Source organism: Paramisgurnus dabryanus, chromosome 13 (genome assembly GCF_030506205.2).
Source record: "Paramisgurnus dabryanus chromosome 13, PD_genome_1.1, whole genome shotgun sequence".
Taxonomy (NCBI): domain Eukaryota; kingdom Metazoa; phylum Chordata; class Actinopteri; order Cypriniformes; family Cobitidae; genus Paramisgurnus; species Paramisgurnus dabryanus.
The window spans coordinates 18020351-18045021 of NC_133349.1; the positions used below are offsets into that span (position 1 = coordinate 18020351).

At 37.7% G+C, this 24671-nt stretch overlaps 1 protein-coding gene across 12 annotated transcripts in view; it reads right to left on the minus strand.

Moving 5' to 3' along the window:
• The window catches only part of spaca6 (sperm acrosome associated 6), a 33478-nt gene that overhangs the window by 6430 nt on the left and 2377 nt on the right, over positions 1 to 24671 (minus strand). Inside the window, exons 2-4 of one of the 12 annotated variants that reach the window (XM_065260955.2) lie at positions 14299 to 14418; positions 2129 to 2178; positions 1313 to 1369 (exon numbers count right to left, since the gene is read on the minus strand). In XM_065260955.2, the coding sequence (XP_065117027.1) occupies positions 1313 to 1343 (31 nt within the window). In that variant the 5' untranslated portion in view covers positions 1344 to 1369; positions 2129 to 2178; positions 14299 to 14418. Of the gene's footprint in view, positions 1 to 1312; positions 1370 to 2128; positions 2179 to 2322; positions 2822 to 14298; positions 14419 to 24671 lie in introns of those variants that run through there. The other 11 variants (XM_065260961.2, XM_065260958.2, XM_065260956.2 and 8 more) reach the window with 11 other exon arrangements.

Sequence of the window (24671 nt, forward strand, 5' to 3'; positions counted from 1 at the left end):
ATGCTACACATCGTTTTCTGACAGGAAGTTCATATTTTTTATTTGCACGAGATTTCGCTTTTCAACATCGCTTTGGCGTTATTAACAGTGACAAGACACATTTTTTGAGAGACGTTATGATGTCATTCATTTAGTATTTTATATAGAGGACCATATGTTAGCGTGAACAAATGACATAAACGTATGGGATTTGAGTAATGCATTAACATATAAAACTAACAGCAAACACCATATACCATTTCATTTTAGGTTGGTGATGTGAAAATGTGCACAAAAATATATAAGCTATTGACAGACAGAAAAATTGAAACTTCATTGATGCTCACTCACAGGAAGAGTAAAAGAAGATGTTAAATTGTAACATCAATATACCAACACCATGTCTAATCATATGTCCATCTTGCTTTCGAATGAAAGTACCAGTGATGATAATATTATGGGGTCACTACCCTTAGCTGTCCTCTTATTGGATCATTTCTTTGTCAAGAACACAAAGACAGCCAATAGGGTGTGTCCCCTACAAGGGTAAAGAAAAATCTAGTAAACGAGTCAAAAATAAAATAGAAATACATAACTGCTAAAACTTCTTTAATCCATTTAAACAAAACAAAATGTTTCTTTTTCTTAGCGTTGAAGGTGAAAGTGTATGAAGCCCTGTTCCTGAGCACCTCACCTGTGACCTAGTTTGACCTCACAGGTTAAGGGTCTCAGGGACAAAGAGACATACTTCAAAAATAGGACCATGTTGCTGGAACAAAATATATACATAATTACATCTTCTGTCATGCTTTCAGACACATCAGTTTCTTTTTGCAGTCTGCTTCACAACATCACATTAAAACCACCTCGAAAAAATGAGCATAGGCTGCAATGCGCTGTTCATATTCAGTCAGATTTTCACACTTGCTTCATTCAGGCTGTCAAGTGCACAGAGCAGTAAACACAATCTTTGCACCAAACCGTGTTGTGTCAGTCATAATAAACCCGTTGGGTGTTGCTGATGGGTACTTTTACTGCACTGTTTTACCGCAGAGGTTGTAAGCTTTCACATGCAGACGTGCATGATCCACTGCATGATTGTACCAGCAGCCTCAGTAAAACCTCATCTGCTAAAGAAGCTTTACTTTTGGAAGATTCAACATTTATTTGCTGACTCCAGAAATAGAGATGTGTTTCTATAATATTAAAATTCTTGATCCATAATAATTTAGAGTTTTAAAAAGCCAGGAAGATATTACAAATGCAAAACAACACAAATAACAGTGGTTTCAACTGTCAGCAGGTAAAATAAGGACAGGGAAAAATGGAATACCTACAGAACAGCATCTGGAAGTAATCCACATCACTTCAAAATGGCCAGATTTGAAACCTGTAAGGGTAAAATAAAGAAAAATATGAAAATATCCAATGCTAAACATTTTAGTAGTGTGAATCTGTTTATGTGTTAAACACTTCAGTGTTAAATACATTCTGCTTGCATGAAACACTAACTAAAAATGGAAACGTAGAGATGGTAAAATGGTGCAATAGCGCCCCTACTTGGTAGACAGTTGGTACAACTGACACAGTGACTGAGTGAGACACAAAACTGGTAAAAAGCTTCATACCCCCATCAAAAAACAATGCACATATTTAAAATAATAATAATAATAATGATAAAAATTTACAGTTAAACACACAAAAATCAAAGCGCTGACACACTGTGATAGATACGTTATCGGTAGGTTGGTCGCAGTAGATATGCAATATTGCAGACAGGTTATAGATTTCGCAAATACCTGTACCATGAGAATAAAAAAAATAGAGATAATGGAAAGAGAAAATGACTGCAGCGGTATTTAGACCCACAGCTCTTTTTAATATATTGTACAAAAATAAATAAAAAACAGACATCTGTTTTAAATAAAACAAAGCAGCAACAATAGTACAAAACATCACACAACCTTATCAAAAAATTATTCATCGCTCTTGCATACGACACTGACACCCCAGTCCAATATTCAGCAGATGCACAGGTGTGCACACATGCACTACAATAAACCGGCAATGGCAAAAATGTCTGTGCTCAGCCCCAAAACACTCCATCTATATGGAAAAATGTTAAGAAGTGATGCAGAGAAAGTACTACCTTATCGCTGGTCTTGCATCTGGAAAACGCAGGCTTGGATGAATATCAACCTTTGGGCGATAAAAACTGATTTATAAGTCTCTTAAAAACTAAGCTAACATACTATGAGACATAAGGCTTGTGGAAATGCAAGTGTGTGACTCTGATACAAAAAGAAAAAGCCTAAAATATATATATATATAAATAAAAATCACCCAAAGTCATTGTTTCTGTATATCTCAGCTAAGTGTCTGGCCATCTCTTTCCGATCAGACAGCAAGCCAGACAGACAGACAGACAATGAGCACAGTGGCAGGTACTGTGATCCAATAGGTAGCACACAACCAACCTCCCCTAAAACAATCCCGTAGTCTGCAACACCACATGCACCTCAGACTGTGTCTCATCTCATTCAGACAGAAACACACACACACATCTGTGCAAACACACATTTACATCCATTGCCTTTCTCTTCTCTCGCTGACCAGCACAAACCGTCTCTTCCATCCTTTCTGTCTCATCTCAGCATCTCAAGCAGTCACATCCCTGGTACCCAATCTCAAACTCTCATCCTCAATCTCTCAATCCCTCCCCAGCCTATGACATCCCTATTCTCTTCCACCTCTCTCTCTCTCTCGCTTTCCCTCGCTCACATTTTTTTCAGGCATCGTGTCTCTGTTACTCCCCCTGCCCCCCATCTTTTGCAGTCTGTGCGTTCGCACGCCTCCCTTTCTCCGTGTGTGTGTGTGTGTGTGTGTGTGTGGAAGAGAGAAAGTATGTGCGAGACAGTGGGAGCAGGGAGGGGGCAAAGGGGAAAGGAGACGCGAGCCGAGACTAGGAAGGAGAGGAAAGCGAAGGGGGAGGGTCAGAATCTCAAACAGGGTGAGAAGGCAAAGAGCATCAGGCTAGCGAGAAGATAAAGTGATGGAAAATATTCCTCCGTGTGTTTGCCGCAATCTTCTCTTAATAAATCTGTGGGTACGCCTCATCAGATTACTCTCTCCCAGCATGCCACGCCGCTCGCCTGGTGCCGAATATCGACAATAACGCGTTCGCACAGTTATTACAGTACATAGTTTATATTTTCAACACGTGAGGTAAAGTATTGCCAGAGGCATTGTGCTTAATGCAACTCAGTGGCAGGTTAAGACAAAACTGTCGGGCATAAAGGGGGCAGTAGTGCATTATTGTACAACCAAATACTATTATACCACATAACATGCAATATGCATGCTTCAGATCCTCTGTATAATTGATTCATTACAATACGAATCCCTGAAAAGTAGATGCGTTACAGAAAATCAACAGTTTGTTTGAGCAAATCAAAAGTAGGAAGCATTTAATTTTTTAACTATCAGGGTGTCGTTTCTAAGAGAGTCAAATTCGAACTAAATCTTAACAATGCTGCATTGTCCTCGCATGGCCTCTTAGCAAGCCACACTTCGGTCCCACATCCTCAGCGGAGGTGTAGTTGTTTAAATATGATTTATGACATGCTGGTACAGTGAGTGGGGGTGGCTACTCATTTTGCTTTGAGATGGAGGAGGAAAACAGACAAAGATAGGCAAACATCAGAGCAGGGAACACTTGATGTTGTATCGCATGAGCTAAATGGGAATTTCCTATTCAGTGCCATTGCATCATGTGAAAGACACTTGTTCTCGAGCCAAAATGTCGGCTGCAGACAGCATTATTTGTACAGTCGGGGAAAAAGATGTTCAGGCATTGATGCGAGGGAACACGAGGGAGCCACTTAAACAAGGACACACGAATATAAATCACAGATACATTAGCTTTATAGCAGGTTACTCTTGAATGCGATGGGAATGCTTAATAACATCCACTTCCACACACATCCCTCCAACATAGAGCGATGGCAACAACTGTTATTAGTGGTGCTCTCTATCTGACTGGAGGCAGTCTGGGAGATATTTGCTAAAGCCTTTGTCTTGTGCTTTATCTCCTTGCAATCTCTCCAATGCTAAAGAACCAACTTTATTTCCCTCGATTTTCTATGTCTATGTTTGTTCTTTGTCTCATTGCTCCTAAACAGAAATGAGAAATTAATTTTATAAAACAACAAGCAATAATGGCCACTATACTAAAACAATACTAAAAATAATAATTTTTAGGGCTGGGCAAAAAAAATAGATTTTGATTAAACAGTTTTTTTTTGTGTTCGATTCAAAATCGATTCTCAAAGGCCACGAATCGATTTGTTTCCAATTTTATTTCCGCAAACATTGAACGTAAGATGAACGTTAATCTAATTACTAGTCTTCTCCACAAGATGTCACCCTTAATTTTTGCCCTGCACGATGTTACCAAGGAGCGAGAGGCGAACATGTCATTCATTCATTCAGTCTATATTCTAATTAATATTATAATATAATATAATATTCTATAATCTATATTCATTGACTGAAAAATTGAGCCGAGAATCGGAAGATTGTGAATCGAAATCGAATCGACATCTGAATCAATACCCAGTCGTAATAATTGTATTAATAACAATAATAAAAATGTTTCATTCAGTTCATTGCAATATTGCAAACCTATTTTCTAATTCACAGTAAGACTTTCAGGAGAAGCTGACTTTGGTGATGCTGTGGGGCCATGGCCGTAGCTACCATTGAGGACACCGAGGTCATGTCCTAGGGAATTTTTTCTTGAAGTTTCGTTTCATTTTAATGTGAAAATAGCCGACGAGACAATCCATGCATCTACGGACCATCACGTGCAGTGATGGAAATAACGGCGTTATATATAAACGTAATTTCCATTAAAATGCTGCGCATTAGTATAATTAATCTCACTGAAGCGAGTAAACTCTCATCGGACAGGCAATGTTTTTGTGTGTTGAGGAGTGGGAAACACATAACTTATGATGATTGGCCTGTTTATGTTAGAGGGGGTGGGACAACCACATAATCAATGATGATTGGCTGAATTTCCATCGTTAGCCAACCAGAAGCAGGAATAGCTCATACACTATGTACATGCACAGTCCGAGCAGTGCCGTGTTGCCAACTTGTTGATGACTTTGTCGCTAGATTTAGCAACTTAAAAAAAGCGAAAAAGGACAAATCTAATCTTTTCTGTCGTGGTTGGAGACTGACACGAGAGTATCATTCTCTACACTCAACGAGCAGTGGGTTCTGCTGCTGCTAGACACTAACAGACATCCCGGTCCTCACGTGCAGTCCGCCCGAGTCCCTCACACCCGCAACGACAGAGCGATGGCAAGTACAACAAGCTCAAAGGTAGCGGTCGCAAACACAAAGTATAATAAGCACTGCTTCTATACAAGAATAGTATGCAAGAAAGGCAAGAATGTTTATGTAACATGCAACGTAAGAAAGAGTCTCTCCACGTCTGTTATTCTAATCTAATAAAGCAAATAAAAATGAAAAGGCTGTAACAAACTTAACTATCATTTGGAAAGCCAGCAAAAGATGAGCAGAGAAGGAGGGAAGATGAGAAAGTTAAAGGTTATGCAGCAAATAGCCTACAATATGGGATGCAATACGGCTACCAATGAGATTAAAACCTACACTACTGCTCAAAAGTTTAAGGTCACTTAACTAAAATGTTAACTATTCTCTTAAAAATCATTAAATCTGAAGGCTTATGGTTAAATGCTTGAAATTACTTTTGTAGACAAAATATAGCAGTGCCAAACAGAATAATTTTTGTTATTAGAAACCAAAAAATATATTTTTTGAAATAGATGACTTACACTGAATATTAAAGAAAAAGCAGCCACTAAGAGCCCATATTATATATAAAGTCCTTCTATACTCTTAAAAATTCATCCTAAATTGAAAATTTAAGAAGCTTCTTGAAAAAATGACACAGTTTTGCAGTTTCTAGGCAAAGGGTGACTTGCACTTCAGATGATGAAATGTAACGATTGATTTATTTTGGATGCTTTTAGTCACCAACAAAATTCTCACAGACACAGTTACATTTGTGCTATGTCGTAGTTTGGACATGTTTATTATTATTCTGTAATATGGAAAAAATGTAAATAATAAAAAAAATGTCCTCGGTATTTGAAAAATCCTGGCTACGGCCTTGTGTGGGGCTACAGTGTTCCAATATAGCTCAATTGGTAGAGCATGGCACTAACAATGGTAAGGTCACGCTTCAATCCCCAGAAAAAACAGTACTGAAAAAATGTTGCCAGTTTAATGAACAAATGAGAATATTTTTCAATGAAAAATTACTAATAATTTTAGCAATGAGGTTTTTGCTAGAGGGATGACGCCACCATGCTTGGTGCAGGTTTCTCTATTTTGGAGCCCTGTTATTCAAGTCACACTGCTTCTACCATATGTCACATACAATATTACTGCTTGTCACACAGCAAGAGATCAGTTTGCTTGAGTCAACAAATAAATTTCAAGAAAACTGAAAAAATATCACTCTGAAAAAGGACGTTGAAGAAATGAAATATACAAATTTCCCCAGCGACAGTCACAGGAAAACTGTCACTTGCGCAAATGAGCAGCAAAGATGATGAAATCTAAATTGGGAAAAGGGTATGAAAATGAAAGGTGCTGTGTGTAATTGTTAGCAACATTTAGCTGCGAGATTGTGAATTTGCAAACAATGGCTCATTTCACAGCTCACCCCTCTCTTTCGAAACACATAGAGAAGCTACGGTAGTCGCCAGAGGACAGTGTTACTCATTGCGCAGCTCGCGAGCCACATGCACCTCGGCAAGCTTTAATTTGTGGCTCGCATGGCAGTTAATAATACGGTGATATGATCATGCAGGCTTGCACTTTTTCTGCTCCGGACGCTTACTTTGTTATAACAACATACCCATTATATCAAGACGCATGTCGATAAGCGTGTTCAATCGTATGCAGCGCTTGCACAGAGCAGACTGCTTGTTAAGCCTTTGAATTTCTCTCGTGGCATAGCAATGTCACTTGCCAATTGTTCTGTGCAGTGCCGCATAAAATTAGGAGAAGGTGGCCCCCTAGTGGTTTGGGGGGCACTGCAAACGCATATTAAAAGAAGGCTTAGCATTAAAATCCTGTTTATGTCATTAAGGGAAATCATTTTGTCTCAGTTACAAATTTAACTGGGAAATGACTCACCCTCATATATATTGCATTGCAACAGATTGATAAGCAGACATGCTATTTATGACTGGATGTAACTTTTGATACTTTGCGGTAAAGGCGGCTCTCCAATTGACTCTGATCTATCAGTGTGGCAGTCATGAAAAAAATAGAGAAGACGACTGCTATAGGACAACCATGTCGTCGTTGTGACGAAACACATTCTGTTTTTTCCATTTAAAGCTAGTGTATGGCAACGCAAAATGACAACTTCCATGTAAGGGGACACGCAATGTATGTACTAGGGCTGTCACTTTTTATTCGATATTCGAATATGCATTCGAACATGACATGAAATATCCGTATTCGAACTTTAAATAAACTATCCGTTTTTTTAAATGCCATGTGTAGCGCATTTTTCACAGTAACACCTCGTAATAGGAAGGAGGTTGAGAGTGAGACCGACGACGGCAACTGTGCGCAAGAGAGGGAATCAAATTGGACCAACATGAACCTAATGTGCATGTCAAGATAGAATTATAGTTTGTATATAAAATTACATATTAATGTTTATAGTGTTAAATATTATAGCAGAATAAAAGCTTGTGTTAATACGTTCGCATTATGAAATTAGCATGAGTGAAGATAATTTTATTATTTTTACAATGCAATGTAAACTTTATATTAAACAACAACAGCATTTGTCTTGTAAACAGATTTTAAATGATCATGTGCTGAATGTCACGCGTCACATAGACGACAGAGTCAAGTGAGATCTGCTTAACTCAGCGGTACGTTTAATTTCATCTCAAATATCACAGGGTTTGTGCTCTCTATCATTGAAAACGGGCGAGCAAACAGCACGCGCAGGGTTAATGTACTCTCCACTGACGGCTCACAAACCCGCAGGATAGGCTATGTATGTGTCCTTGTTGTCAATGAGATTACTTCTCACAAACACGCTCAAGCGCGGGATATGTGTGCTTGTCAATGACGGGCATTAAATTCGCAGAATTCCGCGGAGTTTTCTTCCGAAATCTGCGGGCGCGAATTCCGTTTGGGCTCCTATACTCCTGCTGCTGTTTAAGTTGTCATGTGTTTGTTTGTAACTGTTCTGAATCGTTTTTCATATATAAGTTTTGTATTCATAAGTTGATAACCTGCTGTTTCAAACATTAAGTAAAAAGGTAATCCAGACAGCCCAGTTTATGACTGTCACTGTTAATAATCTTGTGATTGAATCTCCATTACGGTGGGTTTTTGATGTGCGCTGGGTGGGGGGGGATGGGTGCCCAGATATTCGAATATATTCGGATACATTGCATGATATTCGAAATCCGTTCGAATTTGATTTTTCTCAAAAGTGACAGCCCTAGTATGTACATAAAAAGGCTTGTTCTAAGGTAACAAAAACAAAATGGTTCATTATGTAAGGTCTTTATACACCCCAGAAAATATAGTTATGTATATTATATTGCATTTATGTCAAAAGAATCCTTCTTAAAGTTACACAGTGCACCTTTAAAGGTACAGTTCTGAATATTCAACAATTCAGTCTTTATTTATATGATTCTTTGATATGAATCTTTATATGATTCCAGTAAACCTTTCTTTTATCAACAGAGGAGAAAAATGCCAAACCTGTTTTTTCCCCTTTAATAAAAGTCAATAGGGACCATAGACAGATGGGTTAACCTTTTACTTTCATTAGATAGAAAAAGATCAAATGGACCAGTCAGAAACACATCATTTTAAAACATACTATTACAGTACCTGTGTGTGAATGAATGAAACACACACACACTATCATCTACTGATATATCTGACATAAACTACTGATATATCTGACCACCGAACAACCTTTCAGCACACCTCCGATAGAATATATGCTGATGCATGCCCTTTTTACACCCAATGGAGGTGAATGAGAAAGAAAGAGACTGAGGGAGAGAGAAAAAGACAGAAGAGAGAGACAGACAGAAAGAGAGAGAAAGAGGGGGAGTAAAAGAGAGCAGCAACGCAATGCGGATGCTGGCTGTCTGAGCCACCAGCCAGACACACAGGGGGAGATGGGGATGTGGAGGATGGGGGTGACTTGGATGGTGATGCAGAGATAGGAGGTACAAACAAACAAACAAACACATGCACACACGCAAACACAACGAGACGTGTTACCACAAATAAGCTTTTAAAGGTTTCTGCTATTTTATTTTAAATATTCTTTAGCTTAGAAATTTCTTTGTAAGAAAGAAATTCGTAATTAAATGAACAAATAAATGTAAAATATATTTTAATTAGAAAATTAAAACAACAAATACGTATAGGGGTGGTCTCCCAGACAAAGATTATTTCAAACCAAGACTAGGCCTTAGTTTAATTAGGAAATATATCTAGTTTTAACAAACATGCCTTACTAAAAACATTACTTGTGTGCATTTTGAGGCAAAACAAAGGACACTGATGTATTTTAAGATTTGTCAGTGCAAGTTGTTTTCTGATTGTACAGCTCTTACATTTATTTTAGTCAAGGACTACTCTAATCTCTGTCCGGGAAACCGCCCCACAGTGTTTTAAAACCTTATCATTACAGAATTTTGTGTTTTTAATCAGCTGCATGGACAGTAAATCTCACCTTACATGCTCTCCACACTAAAGCCGATACATAAAATATCATATGTTGCATACCATTAGTCTGATAAAACAGTCACCTCGACAAAAAAGCTGAAACACATTCATTTTAATAAATGAGTTGCGTTTCAATCTGATCAACAGCTCCTGTGTAGTTTAAATTCCTTAAAACTAACCAAAAACTTCACAATGTATATAGTGCCTTACGCCAGTGGTTCTTAAACTGGGGCCGCGAGATGGTGCCATGGGGGCCTCGGTTTTATGACATTTTATAAAATACATACATTTTTCATAATTTCTGTGTAATTTAACCTCAGAAAAATAAGGCTAACCAACAGCACTACATTGTATAATATAATATGTTTTGTTTAATTCAAATTTTAAGTTTTAAAAATGTTTATGTCAAGGGCCAAGAAGCGATGCACAGTACACAAGGAGGGCCGCACGCCGAAAAAGTTTGAGAACCACTGACTTACACTACCTGCTGTTACCAACTGTTTGACTTTTAAAATAGTGTTGAGAGGTGTGAGAATGATGATCAAAACCGACACGACTTCAACTAATGTTTCTTTTACAATATATTTTCATCTGCTTCTCCCACATAACTATTTTAATTTAATCATTACTCCAGGCTGTTCACTTGACCTCATACCATTCTGCTTCAGGCGTCAATGCCAGTGGGTGCTAATAGCCGTAAGCGTGCAGCCGCAGGGAAAGCTAGAAGGTTGTACAGTTATCTCCGCGCCGTTTATTATGCGAAACCATACAACCAACTACCTCACACCGCAACGCACATGCAGGACCACGTACTTCTCCATGAAAAGCCCATTAAAGAGGTTTCTGAGGACCTTATTAAGCTGTTGCCAGATAAATTGATGGATCTTTACTGTCAAGCCTGATCTACTGTATGATTGCCTGTATGGTATCGCTAAACATATATAGATAACAAAAAATAAGAATTGATGATAAAAATGGCTTTAATGTCTGCCTTTAAAATATGTCGAAGAGACTTTTTACTGTGTTTACCCTACCTACACAGACATTCATAAATATACAAAAAGACAAGCACTATCACAGAAACCACAATATAAAAGCTGTACTGAACCCATGGCAAAAATACAAACACAAAGCCCTAATATGAAAAGTCTTCTATAATGATTGTTGTGACATTGTTGCCCTCTGCTGGTGATACCCAGCACTGAATCAACTCTGCCTCCCTCATTCTCTCTCTTCTTCTGCTCATTAGTGTCTTCTTCACATATACGGTATAATGACAGCACATGACACAGACCCACACACATGCACCACTGTGAACACACACAGGAACACATAACACACACACACACACACCAGTCAATCAGAGCGCTTTCCTTGGTAAAACCACCCACTCTCTGCAACTACTAAAATATTCATGCTGCCCTGACAATACAATGTCTTTATTCATTATTGTATTATCTATATTTCTCCCAACCCCACTAAATAAACACAACAACTCTCTTCAGTCATATTCTAAACAAAATGATACAAAATATCTATATAGTAAATGATGTGTAAATTATAGCTGTAAGGTATATTATCAGTCTAGACTGATTCTGCAGGTCTGGCAATATCGAGTCTGTCTGCAAACAGAGAAGCTTGTGCTAATTCAGCAAGAAAAAAGCGGAACAGCAATCCTCGGAGACCTCTCATTTCCACATACATAGAACCAAACAACATAAGCCATAAGTTAATGCCGAATTGCTTTGCATGCCTACTACACACACGTTTTACAGATGGCACTCATGCAAAGGAATGCAAATGATCCACACCTGCATAAGCCGCACCGAGTACAGTTTACCTACGTTGTGTTTGTTTATAGTAATACAAATCTACCCGAAAGGTTTTAAGATTAATGTTTTATAGGTGCAGTTAATGAGTTTATGACTGTATGCTTAAATCAACACACTGTAAAAAAATATGCAGCATGAAACAACTTGGTTTTGTAAGTCAATTCAACCTACTGTTTTAAGTTGTGATAAGTTGACATAACTTATAAAAACAAGTTAAAATTGTTCAAAAAATATATGTTGATTTGACTGCATACTTTTTACAGTGTACATATTACTCACAAAAAGATGCATTGTATAGTGTGCTGATTTAACTTTTGATTAACCAGAGTTTGAAAAACTACATCATTCCCAGAGGGTTCAAAAGTAAAAAAGACTACACCAGTGTGCGTGGCTTTTCCACAGCTCTGCAAGCTATCATGTGACCCCTGCATGAACCTCTTAAATCTAAACATGCATTAAAACCCTGCGGCAATTTACCATGTGGCATGCTACTATGGCAATACCACATCATTCATTAGGCTGTTGCCAGGTGTATTATTGTCCTACACCCTTATCATTTCCAGACTATTGCCGTTTTATTTAATAATTGGTGTTCAGATATCTAATCATCTGACACTGCCTGTGTGTAGCCAGCCACCCCTCCCTAATTCTGCCTGTTCTCTCTGTGCCTTTTCTGAGCTATCTGTAAGACCCTCCCTTTCTTCAATTATCCAATACTTTTATTTACAGTCCTCCGCTGACCTCTGTACACACACTTTTCTTTCCAAACCAAATCATGCAGAAAAGCAGAACCGTCATGTTAATATCACATTAACCTTGTTCTCACAAGATGCATTTATGTTTTTAATACCACCCTATCTAAAACTAGCACCTTATATGTATCACTTTTAAATCAAATCTTTTCAAATCAATCCTTTCTTCTTTACTCTATCATCCTGGTGCTCGTGGTCACCACACATCTGGTTGTCCTGCTATGTCTCCCTGTTTCATTTTGTGTCTATTTTTATGCAGTCAACAACATTTCATCTGGGATTCAAAATTTGATTTAAACCTGAAAATAAACATAACGATATGGAGAAATTTCCATATGCAAAAATAATAATTCCGCAGATAACAAATTATGATTTTGACTGTTGTACAAAATATTAGAAACGTTTTCTTACTTCCATTTTTCTCGAACATCCTCAAATCATGATGGGATCAGCACATGAATTGTCAGGTTTTGTTCTTAATTTGTAATATAAAACTAGTTTAATGAAAAGACTTTAAGCACACTACATAAGGCCCAGCATACTTGCTTTTCCTACTGACAATTAAATTCCAGTGGATCGATGAACAACATTAAAGCTGAACTTACACTGCAACAACCATATTTATGTCCTCTGACCCTGTGCAATGTTTTCTGAGTGCCAATCTGAGTGTTAACATATGACTCAAGGTGTGGGCTGAAACACGTGTGCTACCATGCACTGCCTATGTACACAGGTACTCACTTATAATGTGATAAACAGCGATGTGCAAAGGCGTGTTAAAGCTTTGAGTGTCCTATTGCTGTATTAATATTTACCTGTCTGAAATGCATGCATTTTATGTTTGACTAAATGTAAGACAGTAAATGAAACCTTTCATTGACATAAAGGCTAAATTAAGGTTTCACTTAATCAATAACATTAAAATCGAAAAAAATAAAAACAATATCACTGTTCGACAAAAAACAGTGTCTTTAGGCATTAGGCTACCAAGAAAATGTAAAATGACAATTTAATTAGTAAACATGGAAATAATTTCGATAGAATTGTAAAACCGTTTCACACATTTTTCTTCCAGGACAAATTTTCCCACTAATCCCTTTCTGCCTCTTTGCAAAACCTTTGCTACATTTCAAGGTGGCAAATAAAGTGGTTAAGCGTGTTGCTATGGGAACACATTCCCTGGCAACCCTTGGCAGGCCGGCAACGTGCCAAGCGGTTGCTAGGGCAGAGTTGTCAGTCAAGTCGGAGGGGTTAGTGTGTGTGCCAGGCATGTTGGTGGGACTGAGCTCTGCTGGTGAGAAAACAGATACGCACGTCGATCTGGCCAGCTTTAAAATATGAAGGTCAGGTGGCATTGTATGTGCACAATAAAATGCCAAGGATATTCAGGAAAAGCCTGAATATCCGAGTATTCAAAAATATTCTGAAGGGTAACCTGACATCCTGTAAAGTGCTGTTTATTTCAATAGCATGTGAAAGAAAATATACGTATAAAAAAAAAATGGATGCTGACGCACAAGCGGTCCTAAAAACAGGCATGCATATAAAGAACATATATACCTAAACTGCTGTATTTGGCAGTACACATCAAAATAATTTTTAATTGCCAATACGCTGTAGTTACATCACATAATATGAATTATAAGCAGTGGACATTCTCATTCTAAAATGCATTTGATATCTTCTAAGCCATCTACTGTAGCATGTCGATGTCATCTTTAATAATTAACGGGGAACATAAAACAGTCATAAACAAACACAAACAGCCCCATTTACACATAACAGCAACAACTAAATAAATGAAGAGCAGTGTGCATTTTAGTTTTATGTGTGTTGAGCTCTAATGCACAAGAATTGCAGGTTTAGAAGACAATGGGTGGAAACTGAGGTAGAAAAAGCAGGGTTACCTGATCACTGACCAGCTGGTCTGCCTCTGAGTTCTGGTCCTCCTCAGGGACTACAGGTGTTTACTTGTCTCATAACAAGACATAAAGCAGATCTCAGGTGATGCGTCCATGTCTCAGCCCCTGGAAAGACAAAAGATTTCAAGCTTACAACATGAACAGATGCACCAAAAGCACAAACACCTATTATCCGACCTATTTCATTCTTATGGTTACACGTAATAAACTTAGCTTTGCAATGATGTAATGAAATCACTTCATTCTGCCCGAGTTTCCCCTGATGCATCGTCTTACCCAGATATTTGAGACATCATGCATATAAGTGTTTAAATATAAACAGCTCCAGCACCAGATCTCTAGTATGTTATTCATATTTTATGTGTGTGTATAGACGGGCTTCTGTGTTCATTTGCATGAGTAAAATTCAGCCTTCAGTCTGACAGTAATCTCATATGCACCCACCATATTAAACAGGTCATATGCAGGTCACTGCCGATGACAGAACTAAAACTGACATGAGAAGAGGCTTCCGAAATCCAAGTTACTGGCGATTATGGAGCTAGAGAGGGAAAACCAGCTCAATTTCATACTCTACAGCATAACGTATAAACAGAGCAACATAAATTCCCATAAGCTGCTATTCTGCTCCACATACTTTGTGTCCTAGGGTGAGAACAGAACCCACGCTAATCTTATCAGTACTGACGAGGACCCATAGCGAGTCACAACAATCTTCAGAGGGGAGCAAGACACATGCGACGGTTTTAGGAAGACAGGATTAATTTCAAAGGCTTGTCGGGTTTTGGTTCACTGGAGTCAAGTGTAAACAAGACTTATGCTTCATCTTCTTTTGACTAGCCATGATAGCCAAAGCGTGTCAGCTTCAAGGCATATTTATATAATTATGCTAATAGATTTATTAATATATTTAGAGATAAGCCAGTTAGAGATAATGCGGTAATGGCAGCACTCTGTAAAAAAACAGTCACTTCTTTTCGGAATATTGATCAAGGGAATAAATAAGAGATAATGTATAGTCAGCCGGTCAATAAAACACAATACTGAATTCAATGTCTGTTTTAATCAAGCCGTGTTTATTTTAGGATAACGACTATTTGACAGTACTTTATCTTGCTTATAGTACTAGTTAATAAATAAAAAAATGGTCATAAAATATTGACTTGAGTTTAAATGATTTTATTAGCTTATTTATCGAGATAGAGCACAAGTATAGCTATGTAGTAAGCATTGGTTTGCTGGATAAATGGCAGTTCTGCACGTAGCTCTGCTATGAACATACATGAAATATTTCAAATGCACAATGCCGCAACTGACCAATCAAAATTAAGTATTGCAAATATCCAAGCAATACATTTTTTTAAAGAATCAATCAAAAGAAAATCCTGCCATTTATAACTACGCAGCGAGCATTCAGAATCGGGTTTCATATGCAATCACATTTACATTTACACTTTAATTTGTAAAACTATTTGTAACTGACTTGTCTGCAAATCAAATTATTAAATTCTAATTTATACTTTCATCCTTGCAGTCTGCATTTGCCTGAAAACCCTTTCAATAGCTGTTCTTATTATGAGCCTAAGCCTCATCCACCCAAGGGACCCTGCAAATCCTTTCATTTATTCCAAGGCAGAACTATAGCATGGATACATGCATCCGTGTCTTTGTTGCGGTGTATGTGCCTGTGTCTACCCATAACTGTGCCCGTACCCTTGCACACAACGGATGTATAGAGGAACCTTTGTACCTAATTTTTAAAAAGGAAGTGCCGCCCCATGTTTCCCCCTTTTAGTTGGCCCCTTATGGGTAATGCCTGATTGACCAAAGCAACTCTTAAAGGGGTCAAAGGGCAGACAAAACAGTCTGGTGTCATGGCAACCTGACTCTCAGCAACAAGAATGATGGGTAGACAGGGAGGGCTTTGAGAAAGCTGTCTATCAAATTATTGTCAAATCCCTCTGCTGGTTTTTGAATATCTCAAGAATACACTCACAGGTCCCAAACTCCCAAACGTGATGATTGACATGCATATTTTGAAACCACTGAAGCCATTGAATGAGGTTAAAATGTAATGTGTCATACATACAATAGCCATCATAACCAACTCGTAAGTCTTTAACATCACAATTTTTTTTTTCATTCACAAAAAGCAATTTTTGAACAGAACGTTTAATTTCATGTAAATTCCTAAAATACTGCAAAACGTTCACAGCTATAGCTGCAGTGTATTTGACTGCATATTTTTCCAGCATTAAATATGACCTGCGTGTGAAAAGCTCCTTTAACTCCCACAACTGACTCTATCACTTAATTAAATCAGTTTTTTCTCCCATACTTGACAAACTGTAATATGATATACAGTGTCCCACTTCCTGAATGTCAATGTGCTATACTGAATAGTTTTTCTAATTTACATTTTTCTGGCGGTATAAGCAATTTGTAGTTCTTACAGCAATGTCAAATATTTTGACCCATAACACATGGCTGGCAGTATGTAAGATGTCAAGTAAATCAGAAAAAACAATCTTAATCTGTTTGCTGAGTAGATTTGCATTGAGTAACGTTTACGCTAAACCTATTTATGCATGTACTGTATGGTAGGGCAAGTGATCCCTCCCTGGATGGATGGATGGATTTTGGCACAGTACTGGGTGAGTTCACAGTTCTTTGTGTTCACTGGATAAATGGAAAGCAAATGCATTCAGATCAATACCATGCTATGAGAGGGGGCCCAAAGTGTGTTTGAGAGGAGGGGGATCGGTGGAATTGGACAATAGAGCAACTGATTAATCATTCCAGTGCTGTTATTGACTTTCTGTTAAAGGGGTGAGTCAGACCCAAATTTATATGTATGTGTGTGTGTGTTTAGGTTATAATGCTACCAGGTTGTTCCTCTGGTAAGGAATTACTGGACAAACACAGTGAATATTAGGGGCACTTGAAATTTAAGTTTCCAGCTTTACCTAAATTTTGAATAATCAAATTTTTTTTTTTAACTTGAAGCAGTGTAATTGTCCATGTTTGTGTACAACGGGTTCCAGTTCCAATGAAATAACTATTATGGTGCAAAAAAGTGATGTCCACTTATAGGGACACATCAGGTATGAAAAGGTTATTTTAGAAATATGGACGGACACAGGATAAAAAGTTGCCTGTTAACAAGATCTGAAAATGGGGTGGGGGGGATCCCATAGGGGGTTAAATACAGACACATCAGCCAACCAGACACAACACAGGAGGCAGTTGGACAAGTTTTGGGGGAAGTGTCACATTTCCCCGGATTTGACATCTGACCTTCCGGCCGTGACCTTCTACATTGTCTGAGAGGGCAGACGGGGCACAGCTGAGCACAAATCACCTTTGACTCATCAGCCAATGATGCTGTATGATCACTCGTGCGTTCAACTATTTAGTGACTCCCTTTCCATTTAGTTCAGTTGTTCTCTGTTGTTTTTCAACATCCTTTATGAAAGCTTTTTTGCTATACAAATTGTGAGCATTTGAGGAACTTTATTAAATTAATTGGGATATCACTGTGTCTTCAGTACAAAAAAATACTCACAGTCATAACACAACTTGAACTTGATGTTTTTATTAAAAGCAGTCAGCTTATTATTTTGTGTATACTAAACAAAATTAGCCTAAACATGATGCTAATGAAGATGTTTTGGTTCACGGACAAACAATTTTACTTTAAGCAATGGAATGTTCCCATTGTGCACTGTTCTTGTAAGATGCATGTAAGGAATAATTGACGACAGGCCGTTGAAATATTAGAAAGTAATGCACATCCAAGGTGGTAATGCGGATTACATATTATACAGTAAAAAAGTTAAATAAAACTTTATCCTTTTTTTGTTGTTATTTGAAATTTTTACACGGCTCTCTGGAATGCTTGATTCTGATTGGTCAGTTGAGACATTTGCAGGTTCGTTCTTTTCAAATAATAACCGCTCCAAAATAATAACGCATAGCCGGACTACTTGCACGAGTAAAATCACTCCGCGCCAATAAAGATTACTGTCTGTTTGGCGCCATCTTGTGACAAACACTCGACAACCACGACAAGACACAGACAGCTTACTGAGACTGAACTTGACAAAATAGAGCATGACAGCTACGAAGCCAACACACAAAAAAAAAACAGAATGGGCATTAAAACTTCTCAAAGACTGGTTAAAGAGAAAAAAATGGAGACAGACAAGTATGAAGCATAGGATCTTAATAAGGTATTACGATCATTTTATGCATCTGTGCAATGTTTCGCGGAAGGATAAAAATGTTAATTTAAAACAAATATGCCAATAAAATGTTTCAAATCATATTCATGTCCAGTTTTTTTTCTTATGTGGCAAGTAGCCGTGTAATAAGCGGGATAATGCAGGGGCAGCCGGTAGTTATTGGGAAATAAGCCCCTTCAGTGTGATACAAGACCCTCCGCTTCGCGTCGGGTCCTGATCACACTGTCGGGGCTTATTTCCCAATAACTACCGGCTGCCTCTACATTATCCCTTACTTGTCAACTTGATCTGCAAAATAAAGAAATGAGCATGAATAAACATTTTGGTTGACTAAATGTTAAAACAATCATTGAGAACTTAAGTTGCCTTATTTTTACATTTTCTAAACTATTTATTTTTTACAGTGTGCTGTTCATTCTCTAGAGCTGTATATCATCATTACTTCAATCACATAGATATATAATCATGTTATTTATTTATTGGTTTCTACACACAAAATGCTGCCAAGCTGTTGCATGTTCTAACAAATATTAAAGTCGCAATGAAATTGAAATGAAAAACTATATATATATATTTTTTTTTAATTGTGGTATTATTAACAAATGACTTATCTGTGAGCTTCGTTATTTTTAAAAAATTTGTGTGTGCTCATAATCTTTAATCAAAAATGCAAATCTCCTCCCCTCCTCAAAACGATCTCTCTTCACTTCCGGTCATAAGTATGGCAGGTTGGCGGGGTCCGGGAGAAGATCGCAGCGATTAGCAATTAGCAACACGACCCAACTTCAAACGATCCAATCAGATCTCGATGGACAAATTCAAATCCAGCCCTGCCTTATTTCATCTCAAAAGCCGTTTCATTCGGTTATACGTCACCACGGGAAAAATAAGGCAATCGCTACTTCCGTTTCATGGCGTGTTTAACTACAAGCAGTGGCAGATCACTTAAAAAGTGCTATTAAACCTTAAACTTAAATAATGCAGTAACGCTTTTCCTGACCTCTCCATGTTCCAAACAAACATCCCGAGGAGCGGAACCATGGTTACCCCTTTAAATCAAAGTGTGGCTCCTCCACATCACATGTACCCAAAAGCCACAGCTACTTTTCATACGACCATTTTGTAACTTTTGTTGCCATCGGGCTAACCAACAATACAGCCGTTTCATGGCCCTCACACATTCCACCATATTAAAAGGTGAATGTCATCTAATCTTCCATGACGGTCAGTGAAAGGCTATAAGAGGCCAAAAAACAGACCACACGCTTCTTATAAACCATATGGGTATTTATTCCTGCTGGAGGAGTCTGATGTTTTCGAGGATGGATGATTGATTGCAGTACTTTGCTTAGAGACGCAGAGCTACGACAACAGCACTTCAGTGAGCGAGACATGTCTGTGATATGGCTTACTGTATGAATACTCGCCATCACTTAATCAAATCTAAGTATCTCTTAATTTGAGGCGCTCTCACTTTTGTTCTCTTCACAAATAAAAATAAATTACACTAAACTGTCATGTAGACAGACTGCAGTTGAAAGCAAAATGTTAACAGCTTAAGGACCCTGCGAGGACAGAAAAGACAAGGTAATATAATGGGTTTTCGTCCTTAGTCTGGACTCTCTTCCATGTAATATGTCAACCATAGGTGTAAGACAGCTGGTCAGCTTTGCAAAGCCCTACCTTAAAAATGTCTTAAAAGTTTTTGCTGTCTGACACAGATTGGTACTTTGACAATAAACACCTGGCAGGATCTATTCTGACAATATGGAGGCGGTTATAACACTGTCAAGGATGAGATGGTGTTGTGGACTCAACAGCACTACATGTTTAAGCTGTAAGGTCAAAGTTCTTGTGAATGTGAACAGCATAAATTTAAACAGGACATTTTATCATGTAATAAAATCTGTCTTTCAACTAATATAATTGACAAGCTAAACCTAAATATAACCATTTACCATGTATTCAACTTTTTAAATATCCTTCAAAGCTGGTTAGGGTTTGGTTTTCTTGGATTGCATCAAAACATCAAGTTTTGGGCACAGAGTGTGACAAAAATACACAATTTGATGAAAGCGATACAACGCACCAAGAACACACACGCTCACAGTAAAAACAAAGAGTAGGATAACATAGCCTGCAGTGTGGGATTAGAGGATAAGATAGCAGAGACAGGCAGGGGATGCAGACACGAATGTGGAAAGAGGCGCAGATGGGAAAGCAAAAGCCTAGAAAATGAAAGGTATCTTCACGAGAAAGACAGGGATACAACACACACAAAAAAGGGAAGACACTGGAACAAAGGTATAATTGAAAACAGGGTCCACCCTGAAGCTGGAGGCCATATGTTGAATTGAATTTCCAAGGTTAAAACCGAATATCGCCTTGCTTTGGGTGGCAAATGTATACATAATACCCCAGTTTGCATTTCTGCTTGCTGGGAATCTGTGCTACCTGCGTGTGGGTCAGCGGGTGCACATGTTGTGCATGGCATATGTCACTAAAGCCACTAAAGTATTATTTCCCTATAAGTGTGTAGATGTTAACATACTTTCACCATCTCTCAGCTTACTATGTTTAAACAAAATGTGTAATTTGGAGCAAGACTATTTTACCACTGGTTATATACACTCATTACACCCAAAATCACCATCATTCAGACATAGTATTCACCAATAAAACAATCTATACCTTCATTCATTTGGATAGCGTCTGTTCCTTAAAAATAGTAGCCATAACAGGTCCAGGCACTATGGCTTAGCAGTTGAGCTAGAAGAATGCAGTTTTTTAATCGATGTATAGACAGTGATAATAAAGATCCTCAACTTATAGCTCCAAAGCAATATAAATCATACACAGTAGACAGCAGGGGTGAACAGTGCACAGGGCTACATTTACATAACACACACATATACAACCTTTTCTTCTATTCACCCACGTTTTATCATTTACTCACGTTTTAGATGCGTTTACAGAAGAGAGGGGTACAAAGAAGGATTGAACAAACATCAAACAATTTCATATTAGACAAGTTAAGGTTGAAAATAAAACGTGGCAGAGCAGAGAAGGAGCAAAAATTAGAGAGGATACTGCCAGCGAGGGAGTTTGCTGAGGCAAGCAGCAAAGCTGTGACCTACTAATGCAGAACTGAGGAATTCTCATTGCTGACCCAAAACACATTCCTCTGGACTGCAGATATTAACCCCCACATGACCACTGTATGCACAACCATATGATCACAAGCACTGTACACACACAAACCTGTAAACCGCTCCTTACACAGGTACACTGTCCTGACCGACGCTGGAAAAGCACATTCAAACCTGTGCAATCGTAGGCACAGTTACGGACAGATCATGGCACAATATACAGTAGCTAATCGTATTCATTATTCTCACAAGGTCACATATATTAGTACTTTTATGTCTCCATTAACCAGAATAGTGTATAACACACTGAAATATAATGACATTATGACCTTTTCTTATCCAGATTTTCACATTGGAGCACACATTCTACAAACGTCCTGCCTCCTTTGTGTTGCATTTATTTGATATTATAGTTTGTATGACGCATATTATTTAGCGTTCTTTTCCTCATTATGAGTATTTTACAACCAGCTCCATTAAACTTATTTTACTGTGTGGCAATCCTATTCACAATATTTCCTAGATTGGCAACAAGAATCAGTGCAGAAAATGTACAAAACGCATTCACAAATTTGGTCTGGGCTTTAAGTCAGCACTCCAGGTAAACACACAGTTCTACAGCAGTCCGGCAACTGTTAATTATCTCCATACTGTCAGCATGTCTCACTGTAAAGTATTTGCTTAAAAATATCACTACTACAGCTCTACCTTCCAGTAAAAGCACTAATAATATTTAAATTCTTATGCGCATGATTATAATTGACAAAACAGAAGTGATACATTATCCAGAATTAAGCTTTAGCATCTCAAGAATGTAATAATTAAGCTAGTGAGAGCAAATATATGTTAAAAAAATTCTATTCATGCAAGAATACAAAGATCTCGATTGAGAGAAAGAAATCTGTTGTTCTCTATATTTTTGCACAACTAAATTTATTGCATTCATCTGTTACCAACAATACTAATTTAGCCCATTAAAATTGTGAAGTGGACTAAGATTTGATGGAAGGCTATTTAGATGTGATTCAATTAAGGCTGGGGGCGTTTATGACAAAAATCGTAATTGCCGATTATTTACCTTGATATTGTAATTGTGATCGTTATTGCAGATTAATAGATTTTAGATTAATGTTTTGAAATGTTTTATACATTGCTGCAACCACATAATTAATTAAACATACAAAACTAAATAATGTAATTAACAAAATAATTATGGGAGTTATGTGGTTAGTAAAAAATCCAAAATGAATGGCTAAAGGACATGTCAACTTATCAATGACACAGAACAGGCATTTTCTTTGTGAAACCAAGTAAATCAAATTTTAAGGTAACACACCTTTTATGGCTCAAATCTGATTTATTTAACATGTATTTTGACCATTCACCTTTGACCATATAGTGAGCAGTGGCGGCTCGTGGTTGCTCATCCGAGGGGCGCTAATTCAAAATAAGTGTTTGGAGTGTCTCGTGTGTTTGGTTCCTGTTTCGACGCTCACGTTCACAAAATACATGTAAGACAATCCCTTAACAGTAAACTTTGATTATGCATGAGATTATGCGAGTATCTGGCAAACGCGAGTGTCTCTTTTATCATAAACCCTTAGACCAGAGGTCTTCAACCTTTTTCAGTCCAAAGACCCCTTATTGGATAAAGAGGAAGACCATGGCCCCCAATACATGTATCATATAAAAACTGGATTTATATATTTTTTTATGGTTACATTACAAATATATAAAATAATTTTTCTTGTATACACAGACACATACTGTTAACATACTTTTAAATTTGCATTTAAAATTACATTTTAAATAACTACATATTAGGGAACCTTTATTTTATATTATATATAAGTATTATATTATATATGGGAACATTCATTTCAATCAAGTTTTTTTTATAATTTGTGTTATTAGTTTATTAATGCATTTTTCATTAATGTCTAATTTCATTTTTTTATTGAATTCAAATAATATTTGGGGGACCCCCAGTAATACCACCACGGACCCCCAAGGGGCCCCGGACCCCCTGTTGAAGACCCATGCTTTATACTCATCTGCAGCAGGCACTTATTTTGACAAGACACGTGATGCACACAGGATCTCTCGATGTACAGAACACACATGACAGGCTACATACATGTTGTGACGAACTTCGCATTGAGCGCCCTCAAAAAAAAGAAGTCACCGGCCGCCACTGATACTGAGTAGTATTATAGTCCCTGTGAAATCAAAACCGACAATTCCTATTTTTTAATGGAATATGACAGTGTTTATTATAAAAAAATTAATCTGTTTAAGTGATTATTTTTAAATCATGTGCCCTTATAAACTTTAATCCAAATCTGTAAATGTACATCTGCCCTCTTGTGGCGATCATTCTCTGATTTCATCAGCTAGGCGGCTTGGGCGCGGGCATCCGTTAACCCCACCCCACCAACTGTTTCTGATTCAATTTCTGAATGAAAAGCTTGCTTTTCTATATCCAATTAATTTACAGTGGAGTACACGTGCCACACCTACTATTCTCCTTTTGTGATATTCTGTTTCACTTGGAAATACGCAAAAGTAGATTGCGACTTCTGGATCACAGGGAATCTAACCCAAGGTTTTTTTAAGCACTGTACAATACATTGTCTCACTGTTACCCCCTTAAATGTATCCAGCTTATTTTCTTTTCACTTTTTCAATGGCTTTTTGAGAAATTGTAAGAGACAGGGCAGCGATAATGTCAAAACTACTGATTCATTATGAAGACCCTTCAATGAGGACTTTAGCAATCTAAGACACTTGAGCATATAGGGTGAAATGACCTATACGGTTACATTTTTTTATACTGCTGAGACAATTCATGTGGTTAAGTCGCTCAAAATGGTTAAGTTGTGGCACCTAAAACTGCTGTGCTGCGGTTATATAAATGTACTTTCTTTTCAAAACAGGATTTTATTTCAGATCCCCTAAAAAAAGG